The sequence below is a fragment of the Phocoena sinus genome, chromosome 12 (assembly GCF_008692025.1).
Source record: "Phocoena sinus isolate mPhoSin1 chromosome 12, mPhoSin1.pri, whole genome shotgun sequence".
Lineage (NCBI taxonomy): Eukaryota > Metazoa > Chordata > Mammalia > Artiodactyla > Phocoenidae > Phocoena > Phocoena sinus.
This window is the reverse complement of record NC_045774.1, coordinates 144,168-156,539: the sequence shown is the minus strand read 5'-3', so window position 1 is coordinate 156,539 and position 12,372 is coordinate 144,168. Positions and strand designations below refer to the sequence as shown.

General features: G+C 58.0%; 1 protein-coding gene across 1 annotated transcript; it reads right to left on the bottom strand.

The window, feature by feature from the left end:
* Window positions 1-1,017: 1,017 nt before the first annotated feature.
* On the bottom strand, window positions 1,018-9,658 carry DLL1 (delta like canonical Notch ligand 1). The gene is made up of 11 exons (XM_032651932.1): window positions 8,810-9,658; window positions 8,326-8,622; window positions 7,542-7,602; window positions 7,055-7,312; window positions 5,187-5,247; window positions 4,539-4,669; window positions 4,248-4,417; window positions 3,916-4,132; window positions 1,993-2,788; window positions 1,686-1,803; window positions 1,018-1,588 (listed from the first exon to the last, which is right to left on the bottom strand). Exons 1-11 carry the CDS (start codon window positions 8,861-8,863, stop codon window positions 1,583-1,585), a joined length of 2,169 nt encoding a protein of 722 aa, XP_032507823.1. The 5' UTR covers window positions 8,864-9,658; the 3' UTR covers window positions 1,018-1,582.
* Window positions 9,659-12,372: the final 2,714 nt, after the last annotated feature.

The window sequence follows — 12,372 nt, the reverse complement described above, 5'->3', positions numbered from 1 at the left end:
GACAAAGGCAACCTCTTCCCTCTAATTAGCTAAGCCCTCTGCCTGTTCCCCTCTGACCCCAGGAGTAAACCACTTTTCCCCAACACTAACTTGTCCTCGAGAGCTGACCATCTGCACGGATCCTTTGGAACCACTGAATGGCACCAGTGATGCGGTCTGTTAAATCCCTGTCTTGTTCTCAATAAGAAGCTGAGTTTCTGACAGAAAGCGATCAAACCAGGGTCTGGAGTCAGACTGCCCAGATTTGAATGCTGACTTTGCCACTTACCAACCCCGAGCAAGTACCTTCACCCCCCCAAGCCTCAGTCTCCTCAGCTATAAAATGGGAGTAACGAAGCTACTATCTCGGAGGATTAATGAGATAATTCACAAGGAGGAGCGGCCTGGCTGGTACTAACCACCCAAGAAGAGTGTTTTTATCATTGCTGTCGTCTGTCCCATGGCAACTGTGGTTGAATTAGGAGGCAACTAACTCTTTTGAATTAGCTAGAGATAAACCCACAAACCAATGAATAAGTATTATTCGAGGACCGAAAGCCTTTGTCATGACGACATTAAAGTGCTCTGTGGGTATTTAATCCAAAATGAGGCTTTGTTCCAGTCCTGATAAAAATAAGGCTCCGACGGAAGGTGACCAGCTCCGAGGCTTCTCAGCACTGACCGGACGTGAAGTGCCCTCAGGTTTCCGTGCACTTCAGGGGATGCTCAGGGAATCAAGCGACCAGCAGCACTGCGCCCGCCCCTTCCTTTTCCTGACAGTGACCTTGGAGGGTTCTCTGAGGTGGGCAGAGGAGCGAGGAAAGTTGCTTTTCATCAATCCAATGAAACTATGCAAAGACCTGGGAAACAGAAAAGCAGAGGCCGTTTCTGTCCTCGCGGCCTCGGACGAGTGAAAGTCTGCTCTGACGCGGGGTGAGTAAGTACACCTCTGGATGTCGTTCATAATATTTATTTTGGAAAAATATTTTAAAAAGGAATTTCTTCATTAACAAAACAGTAAAAAAAAAAAACCTCAAATAACATTTGCACAATATTCCATAAATACATTTATATACAAAAAAATATAATCACATAGACCCGAAGTGCCTTTGTACATATTTACCAAAAATTTAAATTATAAAAATGAACATCACAAAATACTCAAGCTTTACAGATATCATGAAAAATATTTTTACAAATCCAAAAAATAACGCACATTTTTTTCCACCTAGAAAAGACACATTTTAGTATCAAAAAGGACAATAAAGGCAGTGTTTGTGATTCTAATTCAAGAAAAGACTGGCTCATAAGAATCCAACATATACACTCCAAGCAGTGCGAGCTTCTCACGTAGTGATCAAGTCCATTCATTTAAATATATATTCTTTAAAAGCAACTGTCCATAGTGCAATGGAAACGTCCTAAAAGGCAGTGCGACAGGCGCCTGGAACGCCTGCCGGCCGCCCCCTCGGCAGGAAGAGGACCTGGCTTCCCAGCAGCAGTCACGAGCACCTCCGCTCCTCTCAGCAGCATCGTCGGGGCAGATATCCTTGGAAGTTCACTTATTCTAAGAGAAACGGGAATTCGCCACATCACCTCCACTTTACACCTAGGGGGGCCAAGAGACAGAGGGGAGGTTAGCGCAAGTCATAGGCCCGGTTCTGACCCGGCCGGGCCGAGGGTGGGTCGGGCAGCCGCGCGCTGACCTCAGTTGCGATGACGCACTCGTCCTTCTCCTCGGATATGACGTACACCGACTGGTACTTTGTGTCTTTCGAAGTGGAGTACACAGAGTCCGGCCTTTTTCTTTCAGCTGCTTCTCCACTAGAAGGGAAATGAAAGACATCCATAGTCAACACGTGAAAACATTTTTGAACTGTACAATGACCAGAGCTTGGAGGAACACAGCCAGCTGGTCCCCCTGCCCGGCCTGGCCCGAGGCACCCCGTGAGGGTCGGGCACCCTCCCCCCTGCTGGCCTTCCCGCCTGCCCCCTCTGGCCCATAGCACGCACCCCCTGAGGGTCGGGGCACTCTTCTCCTCCCCCGCAGAGCCCTGGGGCTGGCTCTTGGCATCACGCTTGCTGTGGGGCTCCCCACTGGCAGCGGCACCCTTGAGGTCCTGCAGCAGGTTATAGCCCACGGCGGGGTCACAAGCCTTGAGGCTGTTCTTCTCGGTGCCGGGCTCTGTGTGCAGGTCCACCTTCTTGTTGGTGTTCTTGATCTGCGTGGCCCCAATGACGCTGACAGAGATGTCCTTCTCCCGCCGGCGGTTGGCCAGGTTATTCATGGTCTCCGCCTCCCCCGGGCAGGGGTCAGCGGGGGGCCGGCGCTTCTGCAGCCTCAGCCGAACGCAGACCACGGCGGCAGCGCAGCCCAGCAGCAGCGTGAGGACGAGGACCGCGCCCGCGCCGACGGCCACCCAGGGGAACGCGCCGGCTTGGCCCTCCACGTACTTCTCAGTGAGGTCCACCACCACGGGGCCCGGGGGCAGCTCAGGAAGCAGGAACTGGCAGTTGGGGCCCCCGTAGCCCCGGGCGCACTCGCACAGGTAGCGGAGGGCCCGCTCGTGGCAGGTGGCCCCGTTGTGGCAGGGTGCGTGCTCGCACCTGCTGACGGGGGCACTGCAGTTTGTGCCCGTGTACCCGGGGGGGCAGGTGCAGGAATACTCATTCACGCCGTCCCGGCACGTGCCGCCGTTGGCACACGGGGAAGAGGCACAGTCGTCCACGCTGTCATCACAGTGCCTCCCAGAGAAGCCGGCTTGGCAGCGGCACACGTAAGCATCACCAAGGTCTACGCACTGTGCACCTGGGACACGGACAAGGGCAGTGGCTTGTCACCCAGAAAATGCCCTGAAGCACGTGCTGCCCCGGCCGCTGCGTCACACACCAAAGCAGAGACACAGGGGCAGACCGGACAGAGGCCACCGCTTAAGACAACATACATCAAACACAGGCCCACGGCGAGGGCCGGGGTGGGGTTTCTGGTCAAGCTCCATAGATCACCTAAAAAATACAGGCTAATACCTCCTGACATGCACCGTGCAAAACGCTTTGCCTACCGTGCTGCATTCGCCTGTGCAGCAAGCCAACAAAGGACCCAGTTTACAGATGAGGAAACCAAGGCTTAAAGAGGATGACGTGCTTGCCCACAGTTACACAGTTAGTGGCAAGTAAGACTTGAAACAGAAAGAAAGAGAAACGAAGAAAGGAAGGGAGGGAGGAGGCTGGGGTTTGGTCTTTGTCTTTCCAGAGCCAAGCCTGCTAAACCTCCCTATTCTTCCTCTCTAGACATGAAGCATCCACTGCTCTATCAGTTCCGTGGCTGGAAACCAACAGGAGAGAGAGCTTGACCCCAGGACTGCCACACCTTCTGGGCAGAACATGTTGAGCAAAGCAAGCTGATTCCTCTCCACTGATTATCACACCCCACGCAGAAGCTCCAGAAGCTTCCAGAATGGTCCAGCCTGTCTGGGGCCCAGCTTCCCCCTCTGTGAGTTTGCTTAGGGCATCCCCCCCACTCGTGGAGACCATACATCCTCGCAGCAGACAGCTCTGCTTGGTGACAGAGCAGAGCTGGGCTTCCCTCCAAAAGCGCAGTGGCTGGGCTGGCGCTGGGGCTGACCCGCTGATGTTCGGAGTCTCGGGCACCCGAGGCGCCGCAGGACGGCGCGCAGGTCATTGCGTCTCCACCTGCGCCGGGCCCTGCGGACAAGGAACGCCCCTGCCTGCCTTCCTAGCTCCCTGGGTGCTTCCAGACTCGGGGATAAGATTTCTATGAACAGTTTCTCACTATTCAGACGGAAGGGCTTCTGAAACGCAAGGCAACTCACAAAGTGATGAACTCAGCCTGAAACTAAACTCTGCGCTTCTGACGCGTTCTCACCAGTGTGGACCACTGGACAACGTCTCGGATGGGTCAGGCGGCCCCCTTACCATTGGAACAGGGTGAGGAACTGCAGGAATCCATTTTCTTCTCACAGTTAAAGCCAGAGAAGCCCCCAGAGCAGCGGCAGGTGTACCCTCCCTTGGGGTTGTCCGAGCACCGTCCCCCGTTGAAGCAGGGGCCGTCGGCACACACCATGGCACTCAGCTCGCAGATCCTGCCGTAGAAGCCAGGCGGGCAGGTGCAGGAGTAGCTGTTCTCGAGGTCCTGAGTAATGGAGAAGATGAAGAAAGCTTTCCTACGTCGTTCCAAGGGACCCACACGGTCTGTCTCAAACCAGGGTTCCCGGTTCGGCAGGAGAGCCCACGGTGGCCAGACTCACCGTGCAGCTCCCTCCATTCCTGCAGGGGCTGGCACTGCACTCGTCCACCTCCGTCTCGCAGTTGGCCCCCGTGTACCCAGGCCGGCAAGAGCAAGTGTAGCTTCCCTGGCCCGTGTTGGTGCAGGTGGCCCCGTTCTTGCAGGGCTTGTGGTGTGTGCAGTAGTTCAGGTCTGTGAGGGTGGAGACGGGAGGAGGAGGAGAAGGGAGGCCCAGGGTTAAATTCGGGAGACTGTACTTCCCTGAGACAGCGCCCGGGAAGCCAGGCTGCCTGGCGGGGGACAGGAGGCTTACCCTGGTTGCAGAAAAGGCCCCCCCAGCCTTCCTGGCAGTTGCATTGCCAGGGCTGCTGGCAGGTGCCGTGGAGACAGCCGGGGTACCGAATGCACTGGTCACAGTACCGGCCCTGCCAGCCCACTCTGCACCTTGGAGGAGAGGACAGAGTCAGTGGATGCTGACGCTACCGGCTTCCTAGCAACACCTTTCCCACTCACGAGAGACTGTCTTCCAACAGCATCAACACCGCTAGTTCTCAAATGAGGCAGGACACTGGACCGTCCTCAGGAGCTTTAAACCACGTGGATGCCTTCGTCCCACGTCAGAGGGTCTGACTCTGGGTCCAAGGGCCAACCGGGGCAGCATCTCTAGGTAATTCTAATGTGCTGCGAAGTTTGAGAACCAACTAAACTCTCTCTTCTTCTGTGCCGATTCTTTTTAAATCTCCATCTGTAAGTTCCACAACCACTGAGGAGCTTAGATGGATGACAGCCCTTGACCCTATGCCCGTCCATGTATTTATTTAGTAGAAACACAGAAAAACAGCCCCCTCCAACCAGCTAATCTTACCTGCGGTTTTCAAAAGGGCATCTAGAGATGCTTTACTAATACACTAGGTGTGAAAGGACAACAAGAAAAAGAAAACAGCAGCTCTTGCAAACTTACTTGCATTCCCCTGGCTTGTCGCAAAACCCATGCTGCTCGTCGCACCCCGGCAAGCAGATGGCTGCGAGAAGAAAAGGCGCAGCGTCAAGCCCACCAGTGGCCCCCGCACAACGGGCTACAGGCCGTGCCCAGCTCCGCCACAGAGCCTCGCCGAGCCCCGGGCACCGACCGTCCTGCCCGGTAACCACCGCGGACTGTACTCAGCCCAGGAGAGCATTCTTCTTAACACAGCGGCTCCAGGACAAAAGAGCGCGGAAGCCCCCCCCTCCACACCCGGCCCCTTTTCTTCTAAGAGAGGGTCAGAAGTCCTTCCCCCTCCTCCTCCCCCACTTCCCAATTCTATGCACAAAGCTCCACCTCTTAATACCCAGAAAGTGTGTGTGTAGATAAGGGTGGACAGCTGGTATGCAGAGTACCAGGGCAAGACAGCTGCTCTATTGTCTGTTCTCTCCCAGCAGCTGCCCCAGTGCAACAATACCGGCCTCCCCCTCGCCCCCCATGCCCCCACCCCTCACACACACCCCAGCGTGTACACCACACACACACACACACACACACACACACACACACACACACACACGTGCACCCTTTCCACCAATGGGAACAGGCGTGCGTCCCAGCCGCCTATCCCCGGAGAGATCTAATCGATGGCACGCGCGAGCTGGGGGCGGGGACAGACTCCAGTGTTTGAATAAGAAGAAAAAAAAGTTTAAGTTTATGGCAACCCCACGGTGAGGGAGAGGGAGGGTAGCCAGGAGGGAGGCGGCAGGCCGGCCAGAGGTCCCGGAGGGGGTGGGGAGGCTGGAGGCTGAGGTTTCAGCTGGCTCCCTTCTCCTGGTTATGAAACTCATTAACAAGCCGCTCCACAAGTTTTTAAGACAACAGAGCCAGCTCAGGCCAAGGCGAGCTCAAAGGAGCTGTGGAAAGCTGTGCGGGCTGAGCGACAATGACGCTGCAGGTACGCGCAAATCCAAACTGAGAAGCTGCACCTCCCGGCGAGAGGTTCTGTCCTGCCAGAGAAGGTTCCCAGGCTCGGGGGCAGAAGCAAGGTTCCCTGGGGTTTCTGGGGAAGCTCTAGGACCCACCCCACCTGACACCTAGAGTGCGAGGTGGCAGTGAGGCAAGTGGGGTCCAGCTGAACCAGGCCCAGGAGTCAGCCGGTCCTCACAACCCTCTTATGCCCCCTGCACCTGTGCAGCTACCCTGCCTGCCTGGAGAATACAGAACTACGGGCAGGCAGGGCCTAAGTCACTTTTGTAAAGGTATGTCCCCCCTCCCAGGCAGGGTACTATGTGAGCTTCCCGCAAGCAGGACAAGCAGACCCCTCCCCAGGCAGGGCTGGCAGGCCCAGGCCTCAAAACACACCCACCCACGTCCATAGACCCTGCGAGTGAAGTGTCGTGAACAGTGGCATGTTTTTAAACAGGCCGAGCACACCAACTCCGGAGAGAAAATGAAGCACTTTTCAATGAGAAGCTGTCTGGGCAAAGAGAACTCCTTTGGTAAAAGCACGCCCTGCACACAGCCTCCTCTCTGTTCCTCCCTTCCTTCCTCCCTCCCTTCCCTCAGGCTTACTTCCTGACCCCTGGCCCTGTGTCCAAAATCCTCCCTGATTAAGAAAGGCAGCTTCCCATAGCGGAAGTTAAAACGTCTAAGTTGACCCCAACCTGCCACTGGCTAACTGTGAGGTCTCAGCAAATCTCTCTGGCTCCCCGGCCCCGGTTTCCCCACCAGAACATCTCTCTGGGGCTAAAACCCCAAGATGCCAGCAGCTCAGAGAATATGTCCCCACTGCCGGGGGTGGGGGTGAGGGAGCAGGCCTGGGGAGGGGTAAACTGAGGGAGCGGCGGCCTCCCGCAGGGACTCACGCTCAGTGCAGTACTGGCCTTTCCAGCCAGGGTTGCAGACTTTTTCCCCTCGCTCCCCGCAGGTGAAGTGGCCGAAGGCGTCGTCGCGGGGGCGGCAGAAGACGGAGCAGCCTTCCCCATAGTAGTGCTCGTCACACACGAATCGGTACGAGTACTTGAGGTCTGTGCGACCGCTGCTGTGCAGGTCCTGGGACCACTCCTCGCCCACCGTCAGGTGCCTCTGCGTGGCCAGGCGGCTGATGAGCCTTTCCGGGTTCTCTGCAGGAAGAGGATGCTCTGTTGGTTCTGACTGGGAACCCAGAGGCTCGGGGAGTGAGGGAGGTGGAAAGGATGCTGGGCAAGGAGGCTGAAGGCTCTTCTCCTCAACCTTCCGGAGTAACTTGCAGAATGAAAGATGCAGACGTTTGCTTCTGGGGAGAGCTGAACTCAAATACATAATAACTGGAGACGCAGTCTGCACAGTCTGGGAGTTTTGGTTTGTTTTTACCTGTTGCGAGGTCATCAGGAGAATCAGAGTGGAGAGCTTCAATGATCAGAGAGAAGGTTCCCTGGAGGAAGGGGGAGGAGACAGAAGATAAACCAGAAATGTTTAAAAAGGAATCAAAGCTTTCGGGACGACCAAGTCGTCGCAGATCTGTGTGCAGTGTGTCGTGGGGGTGGGGGGGTGCTCTGTACATCTCTTGTCTGATTTCATTTTCCTTAAGGAAATGGAAGAACTTTTTAACGAGTGGTTTCCTGACATGTTTTTTCAGCCTGTTAATACAGGATATCGCGGTAAAAAAAAAAAAAAAAAAAAAAGAAGAAAAAGAAGGAAAAACGATTGCGCGCAGCAGGCGGGGCTGGAGGGGTTTGTCTGCAGTCTTCTGGGGAAGGCGCCAAGCAGAGGGCCTGGGGGCTGTCAGGCTGCGAGGGCGACTGAACAACTAGCCAGTCCACGAGCTGGGGAACTAGAACTTTCCCAAGTGAAGGGGCCCGTTCAACTTGGGGGCTAGGCGCAGAGACCGGATACGGAAATGTCCCGGGTCCTCAGCCTCTCTGCCTCACTCTATCCCGGCTGTCACCTCCCACACTCCTCCCCGCCGCCGCCGCCGCCGCCGCCTGCAGATCACCCGGGCGTGGAGTCAATGCCCCAGGCCCCCGCGGACCGCGGCGCCCACCTGCCCAGGCCCAGCCGCGCGCCCCCGCCGCGCCCCGGAGCAGGGCTGACGGCCGCCTCCCTGCCCACCTGCCGCCCGCCCCGCCCGCCCCGCGCCCGCAGGTGCGGCGCTCACCGGCCAGGTGAAGCCAAAGGGGAAGCGGATGGGGTTGCTGAAGGCGGTGTCCGCGCCCGCGCCGTCCGGGAGGCTGAAGGAGTCGACGCCCAGCACCGGCGTGACGGTGCTGCCGTAGGTGCAGGGAGGCTCGGGGGACACGCTGGCCTGGTAGTGCTTGAGGCACACGCGGAAGAAAGTCCTGCAGGCGCACGGCGGCGGCCCCGCGCCCCCGCGGCAGCAGTTGCGGTTCCCCAGCAGCCCCTTCTTGTTGACGAACTCCTGCAGCTTCAGCTCGAACACCCCGGAGCTCCAGACCTGCGGGCGAGGCTAGGGCGTGGGGCTCCAGGCGCGGGGAGCCCGCCCGGCCGCGTCCTGCCCCGGGCCCTGCCCCCCGAGCGGCCCGCGCCCCGGGTCCCCCCCACCTGACGCCACAGGGAGCCGGAGAGCCCCGCTGACAGCCTACCTGACGGCGCGGCCCTTAGGGCCCCGCCTGGCAACTTACCTGGCACAGCAGGGCCGAGAGCACGGCGAGGGCCAGGGCGCACCGCCGGCCCATGGTGCACCGCCGGCCGCGCTCGCTCTCCTCGCGTCCCCCTTCTCTTCTGAAATCGCCAGGGAATGCTCGGGGAGGAAGGTGTCTCCAGGAGCGCGGGCAGGAAAGCGCCGCCGCTTTGCCTCGGGCTGGGATTATCCGGACTTCTTTCCTCAAGGGTCCGTCTCCGGCTCTTTCGGAGGCCGAGTTTCCTTAGATCCTCCCTGCGGAGGCGACTGCGGCTCCGGGGATGCACGAGAGGGAAAAAAAAAAAAAAAGGCTCCCCGGAGAGATTGCTTCTGGCGCGGCAACTTTCGGTTTTCCCCTCTTTCTTCCAACCCACGAGTAGGTAGGGGTCGTCTGTTTCCTGGTTTTGTCTCAAGATTCTTCGCAGGAAAAAAAAAAGGAAGAAAGAAAGAAAGAAAAAAAAGAGAGGAGAGAAAGCGTCCAGATATTCAGCCCAATTCCCGACGAGGTGCAGGGCTCCCCGCGAGTCCGATTAGCGAGCCGGGGTCTGGAAATCCCACGCGCGAGGCGGTAATCCGGCGCCGGCGGAGCGCCCGCGGGTGCGGCCCGGCCAGCTCACTCGGCGGCCGCGGTCCGGGGAGCGCCCTGGACCCGAGTTTTTCTCAGGGACCCAGCCAGTGCCATCCAGGTCAACACCCGGGGTCCCGGACCGGGTCCCGGCGGAGGCTGCGCGCCAGGCTGTGCGTCTGGTGCGGCGCCGGCCGGGGCTCCGCGGGCGCGCAAGGGCTCGGGCTCGCCCCGCGCCGCCGCCTTATATCCCGCCGGCCGCCCGCATGGCTAATGAGATGCAAATGAGCAGCCCCCCAATCTGGCGAGAGCTGTCACAAAGGAGCCACTTTTCCAAACCCTCCTCTCAATGGATCGCCAAATGGTCAGTGAGCTGTAAAATGTGCAACCCTCCTCCCCGCCCCCACCCTCCCCGCCCCCGGCCCTCCCCTGCCCCCGCCCCCAGCCCCCCACCGCACGAAACGCACTCATTTACATTCCTGTAAAACGTTCACCGCAAGAATCCCCTCTGCGCCCGAGGCTGGTGCCGCCGCCCGGGCTCCTCGGCGCTGCCCTCCCGGCCACAGGCTCGCAGAGGCCCCGGGACCCGCGGGGGTGGCGCTGCGCCCCTGCCCTGCCGTGAGCCACCCGGCGGGTGAGGCCGCGTCCGGCCTCGGGAACTCTCCGGTCGCCGCGGCGCCCGCCTTCGTCCCTGTTGCGCGCCGCGGCCGGGGTCTGGCGGCGGGGGCGAAGTCGGAGGCCCAGTTCCCGGTGGGCCGCCCCTTCTCCCGAGCAGCCTCTTCCTAAGGAGGAGTCTCCGGGGCGGGGGACCGGGCACGAGAGGGAGGGGGCAGGCTTGAGCGGCGGGCAGAGGGTGGCGAGAGGGCAGCGGCAGTTTCGGGAAGTTTGGGAAGGTCTGACACCCAGACGTCTCCGGGCAAGGACGGCGACTCTGCGTCTGGGAACACAGGGGCGAGCGCGGCGCCCCCGGGGACCCTGTTGCCGCGAGCTCGGGGTGTCCCCGCGGTGGTCGGCGGCCGCTGGGGGGCGGGGTCCGGCTAGCGCCCGGGATCCTGACGCCTTAAACCACCGCCCCCCCCCGCCCCAAAAACACACACGCGCCCTTCCGGGCGCTATTCTTGGCCTCCGACACCTTTCCTGGGTCTGCGGCCCCTTTCTCCTGTGTCTTCCCCCGTCGGCCTCCCTCTGCTTGGTAAAAAGTGAGTTTGGTGTGTGTCGTTCGCGTGGCTGTCATTAAGGCAGTCTGTTATTGTGCGAGGCTGAATCAGTGGCTCTTTGTGCGCTCAGCTGTATGGTAATGCAGACCGCACCTGCTCCCCGCACAATGCGGAGAGAAAGAGCTCCCCTCCGCGCGCGCCGCGGCCTCTGCAACAATGTCCGGCACATGTTCTAAAGACCCTCTAGCCTGGCCGACTCAACCCGCAACCTTCGCACAACCATCACCTCTTTAGGGTTTACACGTCCATCAGACACTAGAACTTTTGTTTTCATTTTTTTTTTAAGGGAAATGAGTTTATTGGGAGGGCCGAGAACACACGTTATCACACAATGAGCTATCTAAATTGCTCTCATGGTTGCGGGCGCAATGCAGAGTTAAGGTGGGGCATGGACTCCTACTCCGGCATCCAGCTTCTTGCTGGGCGCACTTCGAGGTCACTCTCCCACCCCCTTCTGCTCCTCCTTTATTCCCCCCTCCCCCCAACACCTAGGGCAGCTTCATCCAGGACGAGCAGTGTGAGCGTTGGAGTACATATCACTTTGATGGCGGCACAGCCCCAGGGCGCCTGGCCACAAGGGCCTTGCTCTAGGTGTGCTACGGCTGCCTTGTTAGTGGGAACGTGCACTGTCCTGGCAAAGTGTGACTTTCATTGAGGCAGATGTTGAGATCACAGTGTACCATATAATGCACGGGAAGAGGGAAAATTCTCAAATACCAAGTAATCAGTTGAAGTCATTCATGGCCATCCCTCCAGCTGTTAGGCAACAGGCTCCCAAATACCTTCAGGACAGATTTTAGGTTTTCCACTGATGCCAGAGAAGCAAAGAATTAATCGAAAGTAATGTGCATGTAGTGTTTAAGGCTGAGGTGAGAAAGGCAGGCTTGGACCCCACCAGAACCCCCTACGGTTTGGTGCACAACAAATGGAGACTTCAAAACCTCCTGTGCCCCCAGGACGGTGGCAGTCCCAGCGTGGCCGCCCTCTGGGGACTTTTCGAGGACTTGCTGCATCACCACAGGGCTGGGCAGCGCGAATCCTAATTTAATCTTGCCACCTAGTGTCAGCAGCCTTTTTTCACTACATCCGTGTTTCCTCTGAAAGCTAATTTCTGAGAACTCTGCTCCCTACTGCATGGAAGCTGGTGCGTGTGTGTGTGTGTGTGTGTGTGTGAGAGAGAGAGAGAGAGAGAGAGAGAGGAGACCGTGGTGGGGAGAGAGGTAAGAGGGTTCCAGGAGCAGGAGAGGGCAGAAGAAGAAAGGAATGTGAACTCTAAATCCTCTGTGCTTCCAGACTGAGAGTAGATTTCGGTAAGAAATGAAATACAGGGAACCTTTTAATTAGAAAATGGAAGTGGGAAACAGGCTCATCTGAATGCCTGGTTAGAAAACTGGAAATAAAAAGTTCCACGCCCAAGGGCTTAAACCTTGCGCGGGGGTGGGGTGGGGGAACGACTTGCCCCAAATCTTTAACAAACCCGCCTCAGTATCAAGTATTTGTTAAATTGACATGGCACAGATTTCTCGATTACAGCGGCAAAGCGGAACTGAAAGGCATCGTAAAATCCATCAGAATCCTGCCCAAAGCGTTCATTCTTTTCCAACTTAATCTATGCCACGCAATTCTGTATTGGGGAAATCAAGCAGAAAGCCCTTTTCTTGCCCTTCCTCCTCCTCCGGCTCTTCTTTCCTCTACTTTCTTCCTCCTCTTCTCTCTCCATCTTCTTCTCCTTCTCTCTCTCTCTCTTTCCCCCCACCCCACGTTGGGCCCTCTCCCCCTCTC